Source organism: Neoarius graeffei, chromosome 3 (assembly GCF_027579695.1).
Source record: "Neoarius graeffei isolate fNeoGra1 chromosome 3, fNeoGra1.pri, whole genome shotgun sequence".
Lineage (NCBI taxonomy): Eukaryota > Metazoa > Chordata > Actinopteri > Siluriformes > Ariidae > Neoarius > Neoarius graeffei.
The window spans coordinates 82,590,069-82,617,598 of record NC_083571.1 but is presented as its reverse complement, the minus strand read 5'-3'; the positions used below and the strand labels follow the sequence as shown (position 1 = coordinate 82,617,598).

The window sequence follows — 27,530 nt, the reverse complement described above, 5'->3', positions numbered from 1 at the left end:
GGTGCTCCGGTTTCCCCCACAGTCCAAAGACATGCAGGTTAGGTTAACTGGTGATTCTAAATTGACCGTAGGTGTGAATGTGAGTGTGAATGGTTGTCTGTGTCTATGTGTCGGCCCTGTGATGACCTGGCGACTTGTCCAGGGTGTACCCCGCCTTTCACCCATAGTCAGCTGGGATAGGCTCCAGCTTGCCTGCGACCCTGTAGAACAGGATAAAGTGGAGATAGAGATAATGAGATGAGATGAGACACTGGTAGCAAATCACTCTCTGATCCTTCTGGCAGAAAATTTCAAGAAGCTTGTTATGTTGAGCACATGTTTTCTCCTGGCGGTTACTCAGGGCTGTGATAAGCATGTGGTTCTTGAAAGCAGGAGATTCATGATGAGCATGAACATGTGTATCGCAGTATGAAGCCAGGCAGGACTTCACAGCTTTTACTCTGACACCAATGCAAGAATCACACTCCACATCCTGAGCTTCAAGGGGAACAAGAAGGCATGGTCATCACTATCCCCTGCCACGAGCATTTTATGAAGACCTCTTAACACTTACAACCTTATAAGCCCATTGCTTTAATATTGTCTTGTGCATGTTACTGGCCATAACTCTGAAAATAATAATTAATCGTAAATTATTTTTGAATTCAACTCAGATCATGAATAGTAATATGAGCACGCAAAGTTTCATTGATGTAGCTTATGTTGTTTCTGCGAAAACTTATCCAGATTGAAACGGACAGACGGAAGGATGGACAGATGGAAGGACGGACGGACGGACGAACTCCATTCCTATATCTCCTGTGCACTTTGTGGCAGGGGATAATAATGTTGAAAACTTGAGCAAAAGATGTTTGCTGCTCATTCTCCTGCAGTAGGTCAATGATCTCAGTCGCACATTGCTTTTGCGAAGGTCAGGCCTTGGAGTAAAAGTCTCTCTGCATTGTGGACAGCTGTAGGCTTTCTTCTGAGCTTCTACATCCCAGAACCCTTTAATACACACCATACAGAAACTGTGTCCACATGGAGTCGTCACTGGATTCTTCAGTATATGGGACTTTTCACTCCCCTGCCCTCTGGAAGGAGGCTGCACTGCATCCGGGCAAAAACATCTAGACTGAAAAACAGCTTCTACCCGGATGCAGTCAGACTGCTGAACTGCTCCACCTCCCATATACTGAACACTACGCACCTTATCAACATGCCTTAATTCTGTGAACTGTTGCTGCTCATGGTTTTGCCGCTGTACTTTTGCATTGTTGCACAGAATATCCTTAAGCTGTGCCACTGCAGTACATTGTGCAGTATTTTATTTTATTTTACTGTCCTTTGAATTTTAATGTTATCTTGATAGCTTTTATTTTAGTTTATTCTATTTTATTCTATTTGCTATTTATAACTATTTTACTTATTTAGTTATTTATTCACGCTGCACACACCGAGACCTGGGTAACTGCGTCTCGTTCTCATCATGTCACATGGTTGAATGACAATAAGTCTGAGGAGATTCAGACAGAGTTGAACAATTTAAATGTCCCGGATCAATTGAAATCCTGGCTTCTGCCATTTTGCCACACTCAGAGACTGAAAGAGAGAAAGCAAAGCAGGATTCTTACCAGTTTAATTTTCTGTGAAATGGCTGGGAGTAGACTTCTCGTCTCTGATGCAAAGTGAAACCAAAATCACTGTGTCCACTGCACATATCATTTCCTCAAAGATTTTAACATCGCATATGAACATTGTCAGCTCATTCTTTTTGTGCCTTTTAAACTAAAGTGAAGTTCTGTAGAAAACAGCAAAAAGCTTCCAGGCCTCAAATTTTCTTTATACAGTGTCTTGCAAAAGTATTTATCCTCCTTTGTGTTTGTCCTGTTTTGTCGCATTACAAGCCGGAATTAAAATGGATTTTTGGAGGGTTAGCACCATTTGATTTACACAACATGCCTACCAGTTTAAAGGTGAAAATTGTTTTATTGTGACACAAATAATAATTAAGATGAAAAAACAGAAATCTGGAGTGTGCATAGGTATTCATTCATTCATATGAAACCCCTAAATAAGAGTTGGTCCAACCAATTCACTTCATAAGTCACATAATTAGTTGAGTAAGATCCATCTGTGTGCAAAATGTCACATGATGTCTGTATAAATCAACCTGTTCTACCCTGACTCTGCAACACTACAGCAACATGAGAACCAAGGAGCACTCCAAACAGGTCAGAGACAAAGTTGTGGGGGAAGTGTGGATCAGGGTTGGGTTATAAAAATATCCCAAACTTTGAATATCCCATGGAGCACCATTAAATCCATTATAGCAAAATGGAAAGAATATGGCACCACTACAAACCTGATGAGAAGGCCGCCCACCAAAACTCACAGACCAGGCAAGGAGGGCTTTAATCAGAGATACAACAAAGACACCAAAGAGAACACTGAAGGAGCTGCAAAGATCCCCAGCAGACATGGGAGTATCTGTCCATAGGCAAGTCATAAAAGCTCCACTCCACAGAGCGGGGCTTTATGAAAGGGTGGCCAGAAAAAAGTCATTGCTTAAGAAAACACATTTGGAGTTTGCCCAAGAGCATGTGGCAGACTCCCCAAACACATGGAAGATTCTCTGGTCAAGTGAGACTAAAATTTTTTTTTTGGCCATCATGGGAAATGCCACATGTGGCGCAAACCCAACACCCTGAAAACATCATTCCTACAGTGAAGCATGGTGGTGGCAGCATCATGTTGTGGGGATGTTTTTCATCTGCAGGGACAAGAAAGCTGGTCAGGATTGAAGGAAAGATGGATGGCACTAAATATTCTGGAGGAAAACCTTTTGGATTCAGCCAGAGGTTTGAGACTGGGATGAAGGTTCACATTCCAGCAGGACAATGACCCTAAACATATTGCTAAAGCTACACTGGAGTGGTTTAAAGGGAAACATTTAAATGCCTTGGAATGGCCTAGTCAAAGCCCAGACCTCAATCCAATTGAGAATCTGTGGCATAAATTGAAGATTACTGTACACCAACACAACCCATCTAACTCGAAGGAGCTGGAGCAGTTTTGCCTTGAGGAATGGGCAAAAATCCCAGTGGCTAGATGTGCTAAGCTAATAGAGACATACCCCAAGAGAATTGCAGCAAAAGGTGGCAAAGTACTGACTTTTTTTTTTGGGGGGGGGGGGAGACACCTATGTACCCTCCATATTTCTGTTTTTTCATCTTAATTTTTGTGTCACAATAAAGCAACCATTTTCACCTGTAAAGTGGTTAATGTTGTGTAAATCAAATGGTGCCAGCCCCCCAAAAATGTATTTTAATTTCAGCTTATAATGTGACAAAACTGGACAAACAAAGGGGGATGAATACTTTTGCAAGACACTGTGGGTCTTTCCAGTTGAGCTTCTCTACCATTTCAGCCATGACATTAGTCCTATGTAGGACAGGTTTTAGTATGAAGGTCTCTCTGCACTGAGGGCAGCTGTACACCCCCTTCTGAAGAGGCTAATCACAAACGTCATTAATACACACCATACAAAAGCTGTGTCCATATGGAGTAGTTATCAGATCCTTCAGCAAATCAAACAGCTGAATTGAAGATCGTCCACTGAAATATTACAGTCCTCAGCCATTTCAGTAACAGGAGAGATGAAGTGTTTCTTCTCAACAAACTGATTCTTGGTGTAGATGGGTGGGGCAAAGAGGACAAACCATCAGGATCACTATGGGTATGATTGAAATGGCAAATGGGTTGTCTCCAACTTTTTTTTTTAAATACAGCAACAATATCTATCTTCTACTTGTCAACTTAACCTTTAATTATCTATCAGCTTTATTGCAGTTATGTTTAAAAAAAAGCAAAATATAGTGACAGGACAGTAGATGACAAATTTAAGCATTTAACAGATTTCCTTTAAAAAAAAAAAACAAAAACACAAGTTCAGTGCCAATTTAATAAATTAGCCCCAGTGACCTTAGGCATGAGACTCTATTTAATGAGATTATTAGCTACAGATTAAGATTAGTTAACCAATTAGTTATTTTCTCCCCCAATTTCAATGCATTAATGTATTGGCAGAATTCGGCCCATTTCAAACAAACCTACAGTCCATGGAACAGAGCATTAAATAATGCTTTTGCCTACATTCACTTTTTGCAGTTGGTTAATAACAGCTGATTTAAAAAGGGACCACCACTGAGGAGGTATTATTTGGCTAGCTCATTCTCACACAATTAGTGGCTGTTGGGATGATTGTATCCAGCCACCAGGATCCTGTGGTCAGAATTGAAATTGATACAATACTGAAAATGTAGATAATTTCTTCCAGGGGGCGCTTTTGCTATAATCTTTGCATTGTTACCCCTGCCTCCCACTATTTTAGAGCTGAAACATTAATTTCTATTAAAATAATTTCTCCATAATCAAACTTGAACCCAGCATGTTCATGTCATTCAAACTTGCGTCTCTGCAATTTGCATCAAGGACAAATCCCATTCTTGATTAAGAAAAAAAAAAAGTTTCCCTTTATGTAGTTATGCCTTTAGTTGCGTAAAGAAGTAGTCCACATAAATGTTTTCTGTAAATCTATATTTATTAGTTTCATCTACAAGTGATATTCAGATTCTACACTAGATCATAACCCATCTGAAACTAAAATGTTGTATACAGTAGTGCGTGTTATGATGGTTAATCGGGGGGAATGGCTCAGAAGTGCTGCGTGTTCAGATGCTACATTGCTGAAGCTTCTTGTCAGCCTGTTTCAGGGAGATCCAGGTGTTGAGCATGGAGGCACGCAGTTTGGCCCACACCAGGTGATCAGTCAGGCCCAGGATCTGAGCCGCATGCTGGGCAGCAGAGTCTGGAGACAGAACTGTCGAACAGCCTAAACCTGAAGAGAGGAAAAAGAGGGAGACCATTAAAGAATGGGTAGAGAACTAATTTTGCAACTGGGAGAGGCACTTTAAGCCAAGGGACACATACAAGCGCACACAACCCCCAGCTTTTTGAAGAAACCAAACCTTAATATACTGCATCTGCCAGAAATGGCAGAAGCAGGCGAGTCAATCCATACCAAAACATGCAACATAACAGCTTTAAAATGGCATCAAAGCAAGAAGAGCCAACAAACTAACAATCACCGAACACACTTGTCCCCAAAGGATGAACAGATCAGCCATAATTCAATGACTGCTGGGAATAAATTTAATTTGGTCACTATAAAGCAAAGTTGCAGGTTTTCTCCTATTTCTTCCCAATTTACTTTCTAAATAAATTAAATCTTCTTGACTTTAATCTGTCCAAATCAAACAGGACTGGTTAATACAGTACTTCCTCAGCTCCTGCAGTGGGATTAGTAACGAAACAATAGTTGAACATCCCGATCTGCTGACTCTGAAAACAAAGCCATGAGGTCATATTCCCTACACCATGCTTTCATACTCCGATTATACCACAACACTGCATCATGATTGCAAATCTACAGCAAGCACCAGCAGTGAAACGGTCACAGCAAAACAAACCAGTTTGCAGGCTCTTTGTAGCGATACTTCTAGATTGCAAAATAAAACCACACCATTGGACATTTATGCAACATTAGTTGTGTACATTAACCTTTATGTTTATTGATAGTGTTGTAATAACAGCACTTTAATATAGTTGGACAGATTGCAGTATTTAAGCATCTTAGCACTAAGGTAATGTACTTGTGCTTTATTCTTCAGTCCAGGGTCCTTGAAGTACCTTGACCAAATGCAACAGAGGAAGCCTTACCACTGGGCATGCGTAAAGATGACCAGATGTCCTGAGCACCCCAGTCAGATGTAACAGGAGGACAGTTGATGACAGGGTAAACCGTATTTCCTGACATCACTGGACCCAAACCATTACTCCTCCCTGCAACAGCTACAAAAATGGTAGGGACACCATCACCTGAGGAAATAGAAAAAAAAAAAACCCACAGTAAAACATAAGACTGGGAATTCTTAGAGACCGTGATGACAATACAACTTCACTTGTGCACGTTCTATAAAAACTCAAACTGCCAACTTACACAAACTATTACAAGCCTTATGTAAACTACTACAAACCACTGTTCTGCACACATTTCCCCTTGTCTTACCCTCATATTCAGATTTGATGCGGAGCGTCTCGTCAGGGCCTTTATGTGCAGAGGTGACTCTGAGATAGCAGGGGATCCTGTAGGAGTCGCAAGCTTTACGAATCCTTTCACAGTGAGCCATGTCAGATGTGGAGCCCATCAGTACAACAACTCTTCCACTTGCCTGTGGCTCCAGGAGCAGCTAAAGGCACAAAGTTGCAAGTTACAAGCAGAATTCTGGTCTCGTACCAACCTGCATGGCTAAAAATCTTATAAAATGGCCATGCATGCATGCATAAAATTCCACACCACATTTTAATCTGGTACCAACACAATGATTCAAAATCCAAAACAAATGAACGAGCCTAGTATGTACCATTTTGAAAAGTGCCAAACAGAATTGTGCAATTGATCTATGGTTCAGAACTCTTCTATGTGAAAACAAACCTGTGGCTGAGCCCCTCCTATAAGTGAGCCCAGCATCATTCCTGGGTACAGAGTCGAATATGAAAGTGCTCTTGGTGCAGGACTGCCATTGGGCCAGTGATTCCCAACCACTGTGCCACGGCACATTAGTGTGCCATGAGAGATCAGGTGTACCGTGGGAAATTGTCCAATTTCACTTAATTGGTCCAAAAATTAATTTACTGCAAATAACTTGTCTTCGTTCATCTATGCCAACGATGTATAGGGACTGGCAGAACAATTAAAATACTTTTACACTAGATGGCAGCAGATTAACCTGTGCATCTACCTGTTGCCATTCAAACAGTACAATTAGTAAATGCTTTGAGTGTGACAGCGATGGATAAATATTTGAAAAGAAAAAAAAAAAAAAAGTACACAATCTGAACTGGGTCCTGGAGAAAATTCTTACCCAGATGAAGGCCCAAGTATGAGTAGTGGTCAATAGAAAGCAAAAAAGGTGAGCTCAAGACAATACAATGAAAGTTATTTTTCCTTTGGATTTACTTTTACTGGGGAACCAACCGAGCAGACTCTTATGCTTGCTGTGTGGGGAAAAGCTGTCCAACAGCACCATGGTTCCAAGCAAACTTAAACACCATCTCCAAACAAAAACACAGACTATTTTGTTCAAATACGTGAACAGACTGAGAAACCAGCAGCTTTATTGAGGAAAACCACAAAAGATGAATGAGAGAGCTCTCAAAGTTGCTGAACTCCTCACCAGATCAAAACAGCCACACACCATGGCAGAAACATTAATACTACCTGCCTGAAAAATTCATCATAAATGAGATGCTCGGCCCTGGTGCTCTTAAAGAAACAGCCTAAGTCCCCCTCTCAAATAATATAATCGTCAGACGTATTGACGACATGTAAACTGCGAGTAAACTGAGACTAAATGATTATATACAGTGGGGCAAAAAAGTATTTAGTCAGTCACCAATTGTGCAAGTTCTCCCACTTAAAGATGAGATGCCTGTAATTTTCATCATAGGTATACCTCAACTATGAAAGACAAAATGAGGGGGAAAAAAAAAAAATCCAGAAAATCACTGTCAGATTTTTAAAGAATTTGCAAATTATGGTGGAAAATAAGTATTTGGTCAATAACAAATTTCATCTCAATACTTTTGTCATATACCCTTTGCTGGCAATGACAGAGGTCAAACATTTTCTGCAAGTCTTCACAAGGTTTTCACACACTGTTGCTGGTATTTTGGCCCATTTCTCCATGCAGATCTCCTCTAGAGCAGTGATGTTTTGGGGCTGTCGCTGGGCAACACGGACTTTCAACTCCCTCCAAAGATTTTCTATGGGGTTGAGATCTGGAGACTGGCTAGGCCACTCCAGGACCTTGAAATGCTTCTTACGAAGCCACTCCTTTGTTGCCCAGGCGGTGTGGTTGGGATCATAGTCATGCTGAAAGACCCAGCCACATTTCATCTTCAATGCCCTTGCTGATGGAAGGAAGTTTTCACTCAAAATCTCACGATACATGGCCCCATTCATTCTTTCCTTTACATGGATCAGTCGTCCTGGTCCCTTTGCAGAAAAACAGCCCCAAAGCATGATGTTTCCACCCCCATGCTTCACAGTAGGTATGGTGTTCTTTGGATGCAACTCAGCATTCTTTCTCCTCCAAACACAACAAGTTGAGTTTTTACCAAAAAGTTCTATTTTGGTTTCATCTGACCATATGACATTCTCCCAATCCTCTTCTGGATCATCCAAATGCTCTCTAGCAAACTTCAGACGGGCCTGGACATGTACTGGCTTAAGCAGGGGGACACGTCTGGCACTGCAGGATTTGAGTCCCTGGCGGCATAGTGTTACTGATGGTAGCCTTTGTTACTTTGGTCCCAGCTCTCTGCATGTCATTCACTAGGTCCCCCCGTGTGGTTCTGGGATTTTTGCTCACCGTTCTTGTGATCATTTTGACCCCATGGGGTGAGATCTTGCGTGGAGCCCCAGATCGAGGGAGATTATCAGTGGTCTTGTATGTCTTCCATTTTCTAATAATTGCTCCCACAGTTGATTTCTTCACACCAAGCTGCTTACCTATTGCAGATTCAGTCTTCCCAGCCTGGTGCAGGTCTACAATTTTGTTTCTGGTGTCCTTTGACAGCTCTTTGGTCTTGGCCATAGTGGAGTTTGGAGCGTGACTGTTTGAGGTTGTGGACAGGTGTCTTTTATACTGATAAGTTCAAACAGGTGCCATTAATACAGGTAACGAGTGGAGGACAGAGGAGCCTCTTAAAGAAGTTGTTACAGGTCTGTGAGAGCCAGAAATCATGCTTGTTTGGTGACCAAATACTTATTTTACCGAGGAATTTACCAATTAATTCATTAAAAATCCTACAATGTGATTTACTGGATTCTTTACCCCCATCCTGTCTCTCATAGTTGAAGTGTACCTATGATGAAAATTACAGGCCTCATCTTTTTAAGTGGGAGAACTTGCACAATTGGTGGCTGACTAAATACTTTTTTGCCCCACTGTATGCACTTTGTGATTCATTTGGTGGTGTGCCGTGGGATTTTTCTAATGTAAAATATGTGCTGTGGTTCAAGAAAGGTTGGGAAACATTGCATTAAGCCACTTGCTGGAGCCAATGTAGTTACCATATACTATTGCTTACACATGGGCCAATGACTAACAATGCTAATGAATTCTGATTTGAAAATGCAGAAAAACACTGATGTTCTCAGAGGGAATTACTTTACTTTTAAATAAATAAATACCACCCACCCCACTAGTCAACCCAAAAAGGTCAATGCTCACAGAGACTGAAGTCTGTTGTGAAAGACATGGATTTTATTAAAGGTTAAGAAGGGCAAGTACACAGATCTGGAGTTAACATGAGCAACTGGGCAAATTGTGCAATTTCAGCAAGCTAAATGTAAATGTTTAACGTCCTAAAAAACCCTGGATTCTAACTGTCTGATCATTAAGACTTATTCTATCACGTGAGGCAATATTTGGTGTTCTATGCATTCAGAGCAAAACAACAAGATACAGTTCAAGTATCGAGTACTGCCAGCAATAACAGTGCTGTAATAGAATGAAGTGCACGTCTGTGTGTACACATACCTGTACTCTTTCAGCCACCCATTCAAAGTTCCTCTTGACCATCTGCATGGCCTCAGGTGTGACCTCTTTCAAGTCACGATATACCTGCACAAGCAATTGAGAAAAACAAGGTTAAACTTGACTGCACCTAGTAAGGATCCATCAGAATTTGTTGGGAAAAGAAAAATCCAACTGCTGCTGCATTAGAGGATATAGCAAATGCATTTCTGAAGTACATAAACTACATCTACACAGGACAAAAATTGTTAAAATGCATGATCACATGCCTTTTTTTTCTTCCCCTTGACATCCTTATAATAGGCTAAAGGAGGCAATTATCAGAAATGTGCGGGGGGGGTTGGTCTGGGAACTTGAAGCGTTGTCAAACATGACAAAGCAAAGTGACACTGGGGGGGAGGAATGTTCATAGGGCTTTTTCATAAGGCTTCAGGTAAAGCCAGTCTTGCATTGCGAAACTTGCCTGTTTGTCTTTCTGTTGGCTTCGATCTCCAGCCGGCCACAGTCTCCACGAGTCATTGTCGATCACATCAGCCAGCACAACTTCCTTGGTTGTTACATTCACACCAAACTCGATCTTAAACACAACAGAATTTATCCATGCTGGGATAACACTGCACAGCATCAAACGAGTGCCAAAATATACCCTAGTCCATTATCTTCAAGTACCTTCATATCCACCAGAGTGCAATTCTGGGTGGCCCAGGCCTTCTCCAGGACCTCAAAGATGGCCACTGTGCTCTTACTCATAATGTCCACCTCACAGCGGCCAATTGTCACACCTGCCAACTCAAAGCCAGCTGTTAATAGCTGCTCCTCAGACCACTGCGGGTCATTATTGGCATCATCCTGCAAGGAAACATGCATGTGAACCACATTCCATTAAATCAAATTTGGAGTAAAGGTCTGTCAGAGGAGTAGATCACGAACAGTGATCTAGATTATGAAATCTTGAGCAAAGAACTAATTATATAGTTACCACCAAAGGTGCCAACTATGATTTATCTGAAAGCCAAGCTGCTTCGTTTTAACAAATTGCCAAGCCGTGTTATTTCATCAGCAACCTGATGCAATACTCCAGTGATAACAGCATGGGACAATCCTGTCATCAAGCTGCACTCAATGTTCTCTAATAAGCATGTAGCAACGTATTGACCAGACCACAGTCTTCAGAATGAAGTGTTAGCAGGGAGGCATGAACTGTCAGCTATGCTTTGTCCAACCACCAGCCGAGACACACCTTGAAAAACATCTCCATCTTCAGCGGTGAGAAGCGATAGCCTTCTTTGACACCTGGATTCCTTTTAAGGAAGGAGCCTGTGGCGATGCGTCTACACACCCACTCGATGGGGATCATCTCACAGTGGCTGGCTATGAATGCCGTCTCCGAATGCTGCTTTACAAATGCAGTCTTAATTCCTGACAGAACAAAAGACATGGATACAGCGATGAACTGTATATTCAAAAGTATAAATACAAAATTCAAAGCATGTGGTATGAAGTTACTGATGTGCATGACATGCAAGGGTTTCAATAAACCGCTACTTTGTGGATGGACAGAGTCCAGATTCTCTCACATTCCTCAGATTTGATGGAACATTTCAGTACTAAAAAGCTACACTAGTAAAAAGTGATTAGTGTCGTCCCCCCCTTCTCCACCAAGCAGTCTGGGGGAAAAAAATAAATAAATAAACTCATGCTGCATTCATTAGCCATGAAAGATTAAAGCTGGCCAAGACTGACAATAGACAGACCAAGTGAGCATGAATGGATATGCAGGCATGTGAATCATATCTAATTGAAGAAAGCACGAGTCACAAGATAAAGATTTAACAAATACGGTGGTGTTCTCATGAGCTACAGAGACAGGCTACCGTTTCTCCAATTAACTAGAAGTGATGCATTAAAGGGTGATGTGTCTGAATTAGGCCAGTGTTATTCTTTGTTTTCATGTGAATGTCACAAAAGTATATACTTTCTGCTTGGCATTTTGATTCCCCTACACAAATACTACATCTCTGTGCAAAGACTGTTACACTGCGTACACAAGCGGATGTTCCGACCCACCAGGTAGACAAAACAAGTCATGATTCTTCAAAAGTTATGACTCATGAGACTCATTATCTGAAGAAAGGAGTTGGTTATCGAAGACCACCATTAATTGTAAGGATAGCACAACTGAAGAGCGGCGGGCTTGATAAACCTCCCCCCCCCCTTTTAATTTGTTTATGGCAAAGTAAAAATGTCACCAATGACTTCATATGGCGAATTCTGAACTACTGATCCTTGATTACCTCACGTCGCTTACAGTTCATCATTGTAAAATGAAAAATTATGCACCATTTAACTCAATCAACCTCACATCACCACAGAAGCTTTGAGATGTACCACTTAAAAGGTAGACTGCTTTTCAGATTCAAGTGTCTGTCATAAAAATAAATTTTCCCTGACACCCAATTATTTTTGTTCAGTGGACCAAAAGCTACTGAATTCAAAATCACAGACTTGGAAAATTTTATACTTGGGGTCACGTGACCAAGTTCTCTGCTAGTTTTTCCTGCTTCACCATGACCCAATTCAAGATACTACATCATGCATCACGTGGTGGGCTTTCCCTGTTCAACCAAGGCATTGTCGGATACAAACTTGAAACAAGAGATAAATGGAGGACACGAGTGTGCGAATGAAACATGAAAGCCCAACTACAATAAAGCAAGACGACGTTGTTGAAGGAAAGGAAACGCAGGACCAAATTAATAAATATCAGCAGTCAGCGAGCACCTCTGTGTGATCAGCTGTTCGTTTAGCGACAGAATGATGTAACCGTCAGTGCACAGTCAAAGGTAAACCTGTAAAAGGCAGTAATGGAACACTGGATGCCAGCTGCTGTAAAACCCAAAAGAAGGTAAACCTGCAGATGTGCACACAGACTTCCTCTGTCTGCTTGACTGCATGAAGCGAGTGATTTCATGCACATTTGCTAAGGAATCCTCTCAAATTAAATAGCTTCCCAGCCACAGAATGGCCTGATGCGTTTCTGTAATATCTCACAAAATAATGACCACATTTCAGAGGGAACTAAATTTCACCGATTTTATAAAATCGAAAGGCTGTCTCACTTTAAATAATTTAACAATATTGACAAGGTTTAAAGATGTTCCAAGAAAGATCTCCACACAGTTAAAGGTACCTGTATACAAACTGGTGAAGGGAGTTGAATGGAGGACATGAGTGAGTATTTCATGTGTTTTAACGAACTAAAGATCTGCATGACAGGATCAAGCCATTTGGCATTTAGCAAGGGAACCAAAATGGCTGCACTGTTACAAAAATCCCATGCTCTATTGTGGGTAACTGCATTGGTCATAGTGACATCAGTGAAAACAACTCAGAAGAGACAACTTTGAATATTGACTCAAAGTAGTACCAGGATTAGAACCGTACTAATCCTGGTGTTCAGGCTTTACATTGTACTACTACAACCAGTATTACCTGGTTTTATCAGGGAAATCTTTGAGCTTTCCCTGATAAAACCAGGAAGAAAACATGATTAAATGTTGCAGACTGGACAAACTGTGGTGCTGTTTAAAGGTTAATAGTACATCATAGACTATATGAAGGTGACAATGAAGCAGCTGTTCACCCTGTGACCAAGCTTACCAGCCTCTTGCAGTAGCTTGAAGATGCAGCTGGTGGTCTTGTTGGAGATTGCTGCCTTGCCCTCCATCTGGTCTTTCCTCACTGCATTGCCTGCTGTGATCTGGTCTTTCGACTGGACCAGAACCTGACCTGGCATGTCCACAAGCTCAAAGATCTGCTTGGTCTTGCCCTCACTGAGCTTTTTGCCGAGCTTCAGTTCTACAAAGTGATCGGGAACAGCACAGCAAAGCAACATGAACTCATTAAAATGATGACCTGTTCAATAGGTAGAAACTCCCTGGACAATGAACCCCCCCCAATTTATCTTTGGGGAAAATAATTATGCAAAACAATATAATGAATAAAAGAAAGGAGATGCACAAGTTGCACACAATTTTCTACAATGTTTATTTCCAACCCTCACCAATATACACCTCACAGTAGGGCTCAACGATCTATCGTTTTCGACCGAAAAATCGCGATCTCAGACAACACGATTTTGGGATCGTCAAAGCCGTGGTTTTTCTCAGTGCTCCTAAACTGACCCATGTTTTGTTTCGTCAATAAATTGTCCTCATTTTTTACACTACAAACAAAAAAAAAAAAATTACATCAATGTGTTCAGGAGAGCCTTGTGGCACTCAATGTTAAAGAATTTTGTGAATATCTCCTTCCATTTTCGTGTAAATCCCCGTTGTTTGGAGGGAGCACTCTGAGGAAAAACTGCACTAGGGGTGTTCACACGGCACATATTTGCATCTATATATATATATATATATATATATATATATATATATATATATATATATATATATATATATATATATATATATATATATCTCTCTTACACCAGTGTAAATTTTGTGGAGCGTTCACACGTCACAAACCTGCTTACTAGAGAGAAGCGTGTTAGCATCGGTGCAGCCCCACTTGCGATCACACGGCAGTTTTTGCGACCGTGCAAAAACTGCCGTGTTTTAAAAACGAAAACGATAGTAATAATGCGGAAATGAAATATGCGCATGCGTGAAAATGTACTTCCTTTTCCCGGTTGTCATGGCAACACCAAGCGCCGGGAAAACAACGTGGATGAAGACACCAGTGTTGCCAGATACTGCTGACGTTTTCCAGCCCAAAATATGTTCAAATCCGCCAAAATGCACTTAAAACCACCCAATCTGGCAACACTGGAAGACACGCAGTTCTGTTGTAGATATTCGCCATTTTGGAAGCGCAAAATACCAGGATGCAAGTTATGCAATGCCCGCATGTAATCAACTCTCCTCACACATAGCGAGTCTACCCCTGTAGCGTTCAGACGTCCCATTTTATAATCGGTGCTGCCCTGCAAACTAGCATTTACTCCAGAGTAAATTTCTTAAACCACCTCCCGAGCAGGGTTAGATTTGCACTGGTTTAAGCAGCTTTCAGGGGCTACACTGGTATAACTTTGTACCGTGTGAACGCTCTACCAGGGCAGCCCCAGTGCTACACCGGAGTAAAAGTTGCCGTGTGAACACCCCTACTTTGTGTGCCTCTCTGCACTCAGCGCGCGGGTGGGGGAGGGGCTGCTCGCTCTCACACACACAGGAGGGAGGGGCTGTTCCCTCTCAGACACAGGCTTTCAGCATCGGGGCAAGTCACACATTTACACAGTACAATGCAGCTCCTGCAATAGCGACTGCTACGCGCACTGCATCACTCAATTTTCCACAGGGGAATTGTTGGCTCTAGTTATAATTTATAATGCTTATGTACATTCTTTTACAAAAGTGCAATATTTTGATGCTGCTGAGCCATTGATCAACCTTCTTTTATGTCCGATATGTTGTAGATGGGAAAAGTAAAAGAAGCAAAAGTTTACTTAAGAAAGATGGCTCTCTATTTTAAGTTGTTATAACTTGTTCCTCAGGCACTCAATATTAATAAACAGGTCTACATTTGAAATCTGTTGACCTCAGTTTTCATTCTTGCATTAGCTTTATGGAATTCATTGTATTAATTAATTTACACTGAAACTCGATTTAAAGAAAAAAAAATCGTGGTTGAAATCGAACTATCTGCCAGAAAAAAAAAAAAAAAGCAATTCAATTTTTTCTTAAAATCATTCAGCCCTACCTCACAGTGGTTTAATCCACTGCCTCCCACAAGAATGTTTGACATAATGAATGAATGGGGGGGACACATATCTTTATGTCCCTTTCAGGAAATGTTCTGGGGGGGAAATCATGTTTATTGTCCCCCTCAAGTCAAAGTCCCTCTTATGCCAGAATCTGGTCTTCCCAGGCAATCTCCTGTCCCAGTACTAACCAGCTCTTTGAGGTGTACAGGTGCAGCGCCAATCTCCGTTTCAATAGCCCTCAGCCTCTTGCCTATACAGCTAGGGTTACAGTGGGGAGCTAGTCCTCTGGTAAACACGAGAGTTTGACTTCCCCACTTGCATCTGTATTGCAGCATGCCTTGCCAGACAGCAGTAGATACCATTTTTATGATAGTCTTTGGTATAACCCAACCACGAGCAGAACTCGCAATCTCCTAATCGAAAGACGGACACAAGGCCAATTTGCCCCCCCCCCCCCAAGCAGAAATGATATTTTTCATCCTTGACCAGTTCTTTTGTGCAAGCACATTTGCAATTAATGCTTAATAAGGAAACACTGGGGGGGGGGGGGGGGGGGGCATTTTGAATCAAAAACCCTTTAAAAATAAAATATATATATATATATATATAAATAAAAATCGGCTACTCAACTACTTGGCTATCAACTCGTACCGTGAGGAGAGAAAACCAAAAATGGCATATCACATAGCTGAACCAACCAAGGACGAAATGAAAACCATACTCGAAAACAACCCAAAAATACAAAAGGCAACAAAATATGGAATGAATATTGGATGGTAATAACAGATCAAGAATTGTAGCATTTCACAAATTGCTACGGTCATTTCACAGGCTTGTTTACATTCGTCATCTTTAAGCATTAAAGCTTAGAGGTTTTTTTTTTAAGCCTGGTCCAAAAGCTCAAAGAAAAAGAAAATTAATATTTTACTATGCATGTATGCAATGTGTCACGTGTCCACCAAGCAAAAATTGTCAGACATTTTGTATTTATTTAAAAAAAAATGCTCCATTTCTCAGAGTCCAGTGAATGTGGATAGAATAAAAATTATTCCACTCAAACTCATCGTACATGGCTTATAGCCAACTCCGTGCCATGCGCCTTGTCAGCCATCATTACACACACACACACACACACACACACACACACACACACACACACACAGATTAGCCATAACATTAAAACCACCTGCCCAATATTCTATAGGTCCACCTTGTGCCTCCAAAACAGACACATCAAGGCATGGGATCCACACAACCTCTAAATGTGTGCCGTGGTATCTGGCACAAAGACATTATCAGCAGATCCTCCAAGTCCTGTAAGCTGTGAGATGGGGCCTCTGTGGATTGGACTTGTTTGTTCATCTCATCCCACAGATGGATTGAGATCTGGAGAACTTGGAAGCCAGGTCAATACCTGGAACTCGGTCATGTTCCTTAAACCTTTCCTGAATAATTTTTGCAGGGCACATTATCCTACTGGAAGAGGCCACTGCCATTAGGGAACACTTGCCATGAAGGGGGCATACTTGGTCTGCAACGTTTCAGTAGGTGGTATGTGTCAAAAGCAGGGCTTTGAACCGGTTCAAGGAACGAAAACGAAAACCGGGAACTTTCTATTTCACATGGAACAGAAACGAAACCAGAAACTTTATTATTTTTTATGTTCCGGAACAGAAACGCTTATTAAAAATAATGGTAACCGGTTAATACCGGTTTTTATTTAGTTCCTCAAAGTTTCCGTAGCCTACAAATAAAAAAAAAAAAAAAAAAAGTAATTCTTCTCCTGCGCAAGTTTCTATGACCCGCTGGGGTTCACTTCCTGTGTGACGGTCGCTGACTGAATGGAGAGAGCGGGAAGGTGGACTACTATCACGTCTCCATGTGATAAGTGAATTACTGAGTGTCTGAGCAAAGAAGAGCCTGAACGTTGCAACCTCCCTATTGGCTGTTTGTAAAAATGTATCAATTGTTGCCCCTCCCACGGGAATCATCACGGGCTCGAGAGACGAGACCTGACGAGTTAGTTCGTTGGTAGCACAACAAAATGTCTGGACACAAATCAGGTTTTCAGAAAAGGAAAGAAAATAAACGGAGGGTTGAAAATACAAAAAAGGAGGCAGAAAATGCAAAACGAGTTTTAAGGTAGGACAAATGGTTACTTTTCTGAGGCAGCCCGCCGTGGCTGCCTGCAGGCTTATTTATTATAGCCCATTTAGTTAAAATAGTTGATATAAAATGTTTATAGTTATATGATGGTTGTCCTGATTTAGAATGTTTTTTTTGGGGGGGGATTGTGCGATGTTGCACCCGGGTCCAGATTAGGGCAGAACCGGCCCTGGCTACATTTCAGGTGTAGTTTATGTATGTATGTATGTATGTATGTATGCATGCATGCATGCACTTGCATAGATGTGTACTTGGTCTTCCAATATGGCGCCTAACAAAATCTCGCGGCGCGGTGACGTCATGCGGTAGCCCTCTATAGGGCCTGACTAGCCTTTGGTAACACACTAAACGAATTATCTTTCATTTTTGGCACTTTTTCTGTTTGTGTAGATGGGAAGACATACTGAGAATCCAAATCGCCAACGTTTGAAATAATAATTGTTTTGAATTATTTCTTGTCTTATTTAATGAAGGTTGTAATAGAATTAGCCTACATTTGGCTTAAGCTGGATGAGACAGAGACATAATTTTATAGCCATTTGTTAAACAGCTGACAGGGAACGTAATTAACCGTTCCGGGAACGAAATTTTTTTGTTCTAACCGGTTCGGGAACGTCTATTTAATGGTGGAACCCCAAACCGGAAACATTAAAATTCCGTTTCTGTTCGGAACGAACCAATAGGAAAAAAATTCTGGTTCAAAGCCCTGGTCAAAAGTGCCATTAACATGAAATGTCAGGACCCAAGGTTTCACAGCAAAACATTGCCAAGAGCATCACAGTGCCTCTGTCAGCTTGGTTTCTTCCCATAGTGCATCCTGGTGCCATCTCTTCCCCAGGTAAGTGACACACAGGCAACCAATAGTCCACATGATGTAAAAGAAAACGTGACTCATCAGGCCAGGCCACCTTCTTCTACTGCTCCATGGTCTAGTTCTGATGCTCACAGGCCTATTGTAGGTACATTCAGTGGTGGACAGGGGTCAGCATGGGTATCCTGACCAATCTGTGGTTATACAGCAAGCTGTGAGCCACTGTTTGTTCTGACACCTTTCCATCATAGCCAGCATTAACTTTTTTCAGTAATGTGTTACAGTAGCTCTTCTATACAATCAGCCCAGATAAACTAGCTGTTGCTTCCAAACACACATCAATAAGCCTTGGGCATCCATGATCCTGTCACCAGTTGCCCTTCCTTGGACCACTTTTGATAGGTACGAGCCACTACATACCAGGAACACCCCACAAGACCTGCTGTTTTGGAAGTGCTTTGACCCAGTCGTCTAGCAATCACAATTTAACCCGTGTCAAAGTTGTTCAGATTGTTCATATCACCAGTCAGTGGTTTCGATGTAATGGCTTATTGATGTATACACATGGGGGGGGGGGGGTGTTAAACTGACTAAAAAAAAAATCCACAAGCCTACTGTGGATCATGTCGTGTCCTTCCTAAAACATGTGGAAGGAAACAGGCAAAACAAGACTCCTCCCCCAACAACAAGACCAATAGAGTTGTGAATTTAGATGGATCACATGCTCCAACATGCACCAGGTTTTTATGCAGCTGAAGCCCATTATTAAAAGAAGAAAAAAAAATGGGGAGTAGTTTGCCAGGTACACATTCATGAAGTACATCAGGGACGGGCAACTCTGGTGGTAGCCAACACATTTTTCTTCTTACTACCAGGGACCCAATTATAAATCTGCATGTTCACATAATTCTATGTAGTTTCCCCCATTACTGTGGGTGATTCATGTAAGAATGATACAAGTGGTTTTGAAGCTTTTATCAAAAAAAAAATAAAAAATTCCCAAACTTTCAATATTTGCTGTTCAGGTGGAAATTCTCTCTTCATTTAACAAGCAGTACTACTTCCCATTACATGCTTAGTAGATGAACTGATCAAGACCTAAAAATGTCCAATTCTGATAATGCACCAAATCTGATCAAACCATAATGATCTTCCTCCATGAATTATGAATTGTGTTATGTAACACGTGATCAAAACTTCCTGTGCTGACAATATCAAAAAGACAAAATCAGCCCTTTAGTACTAGTTAGTGCATAATAATGCAAAAAAAAAAAATAATCAAGTACCCAATTAACAGAATAAGGACACAAACTTTCAAGTTGTCAGGTTATTTTCAGTTCAACACTCCTTCATGCAGTCACTGCACTCTGGATAAAACATCACACACACTGCAGTGCAAGCTGTACACACAACTACATACCTGCTGTCGACGCCATTTCGGTTACAACTCCGTTATCCTGCAAAAAAAAACACAGAAAATGATCATCCAGCGCAGACAACAAGCTACACAATATAACAAATGAACTTAAAGCACCTGTAAGTAGTGAGCTCAAGCTCTAAATGAAAGAAGCACGAGAGATTTTACGACACTTTATTTAAAAAAAAAAAGTCTCTGACGTCATCTTCATTCACCACGTGGGGAAAAAAGTCTCGTGTCTTTTTTGTTCTTGGAAGCAGTTTCCTGTTTCAAAACTCTGCAAATTCTCCTAAAGATATCTGTGATATCTATTAGGGAGTAGTTTGGTCCAAATTGAACAGATTTTAATTCCACTTTTTGTTCTGTTTAGTTAACTTTGCACACGTTTGATTATTTGTACTAAACTTTTTTAGCGCTCACAAGTGTGTTTTCCAGCCCATTCGAACCCCCCTGTTTCTGTAGTTGGTACATTCCGGGCTAAACGGCTGCCTGAGGCGACACGTGGTCGGACTGGGAGATTATTGAGCCGCGTGGGGAGTGAAGATTTGTAGATTTTTGTAGATTTTGGGGGGGAATTTGGAGTTGTGTTTTGGTCATGGAGTTTGAGGAGTCTGGTATCGGAGAGGAATGTGGGGTTTTCGGTTGTGTTGCTGCAGGCGAGTGGCCAACACAGCTGGAGGTGGCTCAGATTATAACACTGGGGCTTGTAGCTTTGCAGCACAGGTAAGATCACTGTTTACACTCCTAATGCATGGCACTTGGATTCGAAGGCTGAATTAACACTAGAACAGACACAAGGGGCTTTATGTGATTAAACTTTTGTAAATAACAGTTGAGTTTCTCCTATTCCCCCCCCCCCCCCCCCCTTTTTAGTTTGAAGGTGCCAATATTTTAGAAACTCTTCTTAACTGAAGTGAATATCTTGTGCAAGCCTTCAGTGCAGTTTATCAAACTGGGACCATTCAACTTGTGTCTGATATTTTTAGTTTTTGTTCTTTTTTTAATAACTTTTGGTTTCTTGTGTGTGTGTTTTAAGTAATGTCCATGATAGTTATGTGATTCTGAGGACCACATTGGAAATAAGTGCTTTCATTTTCATGTGTTATCCTGGTTCTTAATGTCTTTGTATTTATGTTTTACATTATTTACCGAATAAATCAAGCAAACAAAAGTCTCTAGAAGTAATTTAGAGGTAGATTTCTCATCTCATTATCTCTATCCTCTTTATCCTTCTACAGCAGGGGTGTCAAACCTGATCCATAAAGGGCCGTGTGGCTGCAGGTTTTCATTCCAGCCATGCAGCAGCACCCTGATTTGGCTTATTCAATCAACTGACACACCCACCCTTTAATCAAGGGTGGGTGTGGCTGCAAGTATTTGACTGTGTGAAGACAGTTCAGTTGATTGAATGAGCCAAGTCAGGTGTGCTGCTGCATGGCTGGAATGAAAACCTGCAGCCACAAGGCCCTTTATGGATCAGGTTTGACACCCCTGTTCTACAGGGTCGCAGGCAAGCTGGAGCCTATCCCAGCTGACTACGGGCGAAAGGCGGGATACACCCTGGACAAGTCGCCAGGTCATCACAGGGCTGACACATAGGTGGGGTTTACATTAGACCGTATCAGCGGATCATCAGATTAACGTTTTTAAAACGATTAGCGTGCACACAGCAACACCAATACACGATTCGCGTGCACACAGCAACGCCAATACACGGATACGCTCGGCTCCGCAGGCATCCTGCGCTCCAAATCACTCCGCCCTGAACAGCGAGTGCCCTCTGGAGGGTGCGCACTCCGGCCCTGCGCAGCTCACAGAGCGCACGAGTGAAGTGCACAAGCAGTGATTTGGGACTGAGCCGCTGTGTGTGTGATCTCAGTGCATGTCGGGCATGCGCGTCACTTACCACTTGCAAGTGGAAGGATGGCAAGCCTAAAGACAATCATAACTACACAATGGGCAGTATTTGCATCAGTATTTTCATACTTTTATACTCTTTAATGAAAGGTGATACAAGGCGGAAGTCTGCGCCGTTTTTCAGCAGTCGCGTCACATGACCAACGCCAGCGAATCAGGAAGGTGGATGTCACAGTGACGTTGTCCAATGACGACGCCAGCTAGAGCTCAGCACAGCGTATCCGCGTATTCTCAATGTTTACACAGCACCGGACCAGACACGATCTGGATTGAATACGTGGACCCTGGCGGATTCCCGTTTCCCGGCGTTTTCAGGCGTTTTAATGTAAACGGACAGTGCATCCGCGGAGAAAACGAGACAGATACGGTCTAATGTAAACTTGGCCATAGACACAGACAACCATTCACACTCACATTCACACCTACGGTCAATTTAGAGCCACCAATTAGCCTAACCTGCGTGTCTTTGGACTGTGGGGGAAACCGGAGCACCCGGAGGAAACCCACGCGGACATGGGGAGAACATGCAAACTCCACACAGAAAGGCCCTCGCCGGCCACGGGGCTCGAACCCGGACCTTCTTGCTGTGAGGCGACAGCGCTAACCACTACACCACCGTGCTGCCCAGAGGTAGATTTGGATTATGTATTTTTATTTCAAGAATTAACAAGGACTAAGATTCAGTGAGGCACTTTTTTATCATTAATGTTATCAATTTACAGAGTTTCATTCCTGATTTCTGCAGGGGTGCCTAAACTTTATGGGCAAACAGCCCTAAATGGACTTTGAGTTTTCTGCAGCCACAAGCCTTGACTACTGTATTTTTTTTAAACTCCAGATTTATTATTAAGGACTACTGTAACATTTGAAAGTTTTATTAGGTCATTAATATATGTGTAACATAAGTGACTAAAAATCAAAATAATATTCCTTGCATCGACATTCTGGTCTAGTGGGAAGGGTCAATTTGCATTTCTTGACGCAGCTTTTCAAAAAAATTCAGGAGGTGTGTTTGAAATGGCACTTTCACGTCCCATTTCCAATTGTACATTCAATGATTCGTTTATTATCTATACCCCCTTATCCATTGTGGGTTGCAAGCAAGCTGGAGCCAATCCCAACTGACACTGGGAAGAGGTGGGGTCCACTCTGGACAGGTTGCCAGTCTAGCATGGGACTAACACATACCCCTTTTCCTCCAAATCAGTTCCAGGGCTGGTTCGGGGCTGATGCTGGTTCACAACTCGTTCAACTTGCGAGCCAGCTGAGAACCAGTTTGCTTTTCCATAGGTCGCGGTGCTAAGGGAAGCCACGTCATTACGTCGCTGTATACGTCAGTTACGTCGTTGTATACGTCAGTTACGTCGCTACGTTTGCATAAACCTTGGCGTGAATATCGAAGCAAAAACAACACGGAAGAAGCAGCAACAACAACAATAATAATAATGGATGACTTCGCGTTTGTACAGCTGCTGCTTCTCGTCGCTTAAAAATGGCGATCTTTCATGGTCTTGTTATTGTTGTTGGTCTTAACAACTCCGCCCCCCCGACATAAGCGGTTCTTTCCTCTGGCCCAGCAGAGAGTTGGTGCTAGCCTGGAACCGGTTTTTCTGGCCCCAGAGCCAGTTCTTTGTCAGTGGAAACAGAAAACCCAGTTCCAAACTAAGCACTGGCCCCGAACCAGCCCTGGAACTGCTTTGGTGGAAAAGGGGCAACAGAGACAGCCAGCCACTCACAGACTCGCATTCACACCTGTGGGTAATTTAGAGTAGCCGGTTGGCCTAATCTGCATGTCTTTAGATTGTGGGAGGAAACCGGAGCACCCAGAGGAAACCCACACGATGGAGGATTTTTTGTGACGTATCTTTAATTATATACGTCAATCGATCCATCAATAAATCCATAAATACAACATTCAATAAATACGTTGATAATTAAATACATTAATCAATCTTTAAATGTATTAATTGAAAATATTTCAATATATACTTCATGATTTATTGGCACATTTAATAACGGATAGGTTGCAAGTTTGAAGGATTCTAATATGCAAATTAGGCCTGTTATGATTGGTCTGTAAAAGCGCAGTGGCGTGGCCAACATATAATTTACATACATGGTCTGTGTTTTTACTTTTTTATTTATTTGAGTTTATTACTATTTTTTTTATACTTTTATTGCACGCTGGGTTTTTTTGTTACTGTCTGTTGCTGGGTTTCACGTGACGTCACATCCGCCTCATTAGTTATTCAGAACTTTAGCTGGTGGTCTACTAAAGCTCAGTTGACAAAGTGTTTGTACGGAGAAGGTGCATTGCTTGCATGAAAAATGCCTTATGCTTGCGTGGTTTTAGGTTGTTCGAATCGATCAAACCATAAAACTGATAAGTTTCTTCAGGGTTCCCCATGAACTAATAAAAAAGGGTGAACGAACACAGGATTTCACAAAAAGATGTCGAGAAAGGTGGCTTTTGAACCTCTCACTGAAATCGAAGGGAGCCGAGTCGAAGCATGCTCGAGTTTGCAGTGATCAAGTGGTGAAAGGTTTGTATCTCCCTCTCAGCCATGTCCTTAGTGTTTTCCAACTACTTTTCTTGCTATGTGTTATTTTACGGTACTTTTTTTTTTTTTTTAGTCATAAAGCGCTAAAGTTCCCAGCTGTTTCTTTGTTTATTCCTCACAAAGTCCATATGCACGAAGGTCGCGACAAAATTCTTGCCCAGCCATACAGTTACAGTGCGCCGTGATCACTTCTCCGTCTTGTTTAACTAAGGTGGTGTTTACATTAGACCGTATCCGTCTCGTTTTCGTCACGGATGCACTGTCCGTGCACATTAAAACGCCGGGAAATGACTCCACAGGCGGAACAACTTGAATCCGCCAGGGCCCACGTATTCAACCCAGTTTGTATCTGATCCGGTGCTGTGTAAACATTGAGGAACTAGGAAACGCAGTGCTGAGCTCTAGCTGACGTCGTCATTGGACAACGTCACTGTGACATCCACCTTCCTGATTCGCTGGCGTTGGTCATGCCACGTTGGTCATGTGACGCGACTGCTGAAAAACGGCGCGGACTTTCACTTCCTGCTATTTGTCCCGAATCATTGCTCGTGCGCTTCACTCGCGCGCTCTGTGAGCTGCGCAGGGCCGGAGTGCGCACCCTCCAGAGGGCACTCGCTGTTCAGGGCGGAGTGATTTGGAGCGCAGGATGCCTGCGGAGCCGAGCGTATCCGTGTATTGGCGTTGCTGTGTGCACGCGAATCGTTTTAAAAACGTTAATCTGATGATCCGCTGATACGGTCTAATGTAAACACCACCTAAGATCCAGGTCTTTAAAGGGGTTTCTGATGATCTTTGTGAATGATTTACCGGAGAAATAAGAGCGAATACAAGTGAGAATCAAGTGAACTGTTGTTTGTTTACACTTGCAGCGCTTTGTTGTAAAGACGCGAACGAAAAGCTTAAACTTCCCCATACTTAGACGGGTAAAAACAATACAGGATTCATTCGGCAGCGACTTGATCCCGAGGTCCTTTACCCAGCCACAAACAAAAAAGATGTAAGTCTCCAAACTCTTCCACACTTTCGTCTCTTTTGCAATGTAGAAGGATGTCTGCAACACCAGATAGTTCAAGATGTTGGGGAACTCGACTGAAGGGTAGTTTTTGAGATCGTATGATAAATCGTTCCTTCCCAGACTGTAGGGGTCGATTTCATTGCACATAGCAATCTTCTGAATATATCTAAGTGAGCAGTAGCTTCTAGATTATGAGCATACTCTGATAAGTTATCACTGGTTGTTTGCACTACGGCAGCCGTTTAGACCACCAGCTATTTCGCTTCCGGTAAAACCACTAAAAAAAGTCATGTGACTGAAACCCAGCAATTCCTGACTCTTTCTGTCTGTGAGCTGCTGGAACATGTAAATTTCCCCACCGAGGGATGAATAAAGTTTATCTTATCAAACTGTGGACCTGCAATCGCAGACAAAATGGAGAAGAGCAGCTGATAGACTTGACAAAGGAGCACAAAACGGTTGTGTGAATTAACATTATGACTAAAATTTGTATCTCTTTGTATCTCACTGTGTTATACAGTGTTTTGGTAACTAACATGACAAGATTAACATTTTTCCTTTTTCTAGTGGTATATGGTCATATGGTCAGAGTGAGATAGTGATGTGTCGTTCGTGAATGATTCGTAAAGTAAACGCACCCAAGGAGACAGTGATGACTTCATTGGTCAAAGACATGCATTGTGTTCTGTTGGTTGCAAGGCTCGACATTAATGGTAGTCCGACTGTCCAGGACAACCAAATGTTTGGTCTGGACAAGTCAAACCTGCATCTGCCTATCCAATGGGACAAGTTGAATATGTGTTGAAGATAATCATTTTTATAGTAATTATTCAAGAGTTACATTAATGAAGTTCCAACAAAATTAATTTGATCTCCATGATCCAGCCGTGTTATTGTTTACGCAATTCCGGGGAAGCCAAGTACAGCAGGTGTGTGTGTAAAAGTAATCACGTCGTCATATGTAATTACAGATTATTCGACTCTGAATTCACAGAAATCGGAGAAATGGTGATCAAATACCTCATTAAAATAAATATCTGTGGTGAATCTTCCTTTCATTCAGACATCTGTTGCAGTCTTCTTTTGTGCGATTCACATTAACCATCACAAATGACGTAAAATATTTTACGAGAATTTTACAACAGTGCCAAACTCACTTACGGTTTGTTTTCATTCACAACGTGATTTTGTTACCCTTATCATGTCCAACTTGTTTTCTTTTAATTTCTTTAAATTAAATTATACTTCAGGTTTTACTGGATTAATCAAGATTTAACTTTATTTCCTCCAGAAGCTTTGAATTTGGGCGAGTCTAACTTTTAAAACTGCAGATCAGGTAATGGGTTATAACATATGGACCATAATGGGGCACTGGATCGTTTTTGTTTGTCACGTCAGGGTTTTTGTTTTTTTTGGGTGAGCAGGAACAGATCAAATTTGTACATGAGTAAGGGCAGTTGGGGGGTGGGTTGCAAATATGAGACTCCTAATGAAAAGACCTGCTCGTAAATGAAGCTGAGCCTGTTTGGTGCATGTGTAGCCCGGAGCAAAACGAACAAATCACTCCCTTAGACGACTCGTTACTGCTGAATTATACAAAAAAAATAGTTCAAAATGAACGAATCGTTCATGAACGACACATCACCATCCCACTCTGCTAATGTTATGGTTATCATTGGTGCCATAACCATGTACTACCAGAAAGAGGAACAAAACTAATCTGGTCATTTTAGTTACCAAAACACTGTATAACACAGTGAGATACATATTTTAGTAGTACTGTTAACTCACATAACTGTTTTGTGCTCCTCTTTCAAGTCTATCTGCTTCTTTTTTTTTTTTAAACTTATTTTTTATTAATCAAAAACAGAAATCACAGACAGTCCGCAACCATACAGATACTAAAGAGACACTAGACAAACACAGACCATAAAACCAAAACAAAAACCAAATCCAGACAACAAAATGGGGGGGGCTTTGCTCTTCTCAAAACATCATAAGCGATACAGGAGACCATCTCCTCAGGAACTTCTCTTTCTGAAGCCTTAGGTTGTGAGTTATCTCCTCCATCCTATATATTTCCCATACTCTATCTTTCCATGATTGAAATGTTGGAACAGCAGGTTTCAGCCAATTTACAGTGATCCCTTTGACAGCTGCTACTAGGAGGATTTGTAAGAGGTATATATCATCTCTACATTCAAAGCCCTGAGGGACCGCTCCCAACAACCCATACAG

The 27,530-nt window shown here is 41.7% G+C and overlaps 2 protein-coding genes across 6 annotated transcripts in view; one reads left to right on the top strand and one right to left on the bottom strand.

Moving 5' to 3' along the window:
• Positions 1-4,563: 4,563 nt before the first annotated feature.
• paics (phosphoribosylaminoimidazole carboxylase, phosphoribosylaminoimidazole succinocarboxamide synthetase) overlaps positions 4,564-27,530 on the bottom strand; it is a 45,434-nt gene continuing 22,467 nt past the window's right edge. For 4 of the 5 annotated variants that reach the window (XM_060917500.1, XM_060917501.1, XM_060917502.1 and 1 more), the window contains 9 exons: positions 19,803-19,839; positions 13,305-13,502; positions 10,885-11,063; positions 10,314-10,493; positions 10,108-10,221; positions 9,648-9,731; positions 6,110-6,290; positions 5,761-5,919; positions 4,564-4,879 (listed from right to left, as the gene is read on the bottom strand). In XM_060917500.1, coding sequence (XP_060773483.1) covers positions 4,713-4,879; positions 5,761-5,919; positions 6,110-6,290; positions 9,648-9,731; positions 10,108-10,221; positions 10,314-10,493; positions 10,885-11,063; positions 13,305-13,502; positions 19,803-19,839 — 1,299 coding nt within the window. In that variant the 3' untranslated portion in view covers positions 4,564-4,712. Of the gene's footprint in view, positions 4,880-5,760; positions 5,920-6,109; positions 6,291-9,647; positions 9,732-10,107; positions 10,222-10,313; positions 10,494-10,884; positions 11,064-13,304; positions 13,503-19,802; positions 19,840-19,916; positions 20,016-27,530 lie in introns of those variants that run through there. The other variant, XM_060917504.1, reaches the window with a different exon arrangement.
• ppat (phosphoribosyl pyrophosphate amidotransferase) overlaps positions 20,259-27,530 on the top strand; it is a 63,862-nt gene continuing 56,590 nt past the window's right edge. The window contains exon 1 of the mRNA XM_060917508.1: positions 20,259-20,522. Within this exon, the coding sequence (XP_060773491.1) occupies positions 20,395-20,522 (128 nt within the window). The 5' untranslated portion in view covers positions 20,259-20,394. The remainder of the gene's footprint in view (positions 20,523-27,530) is intronic.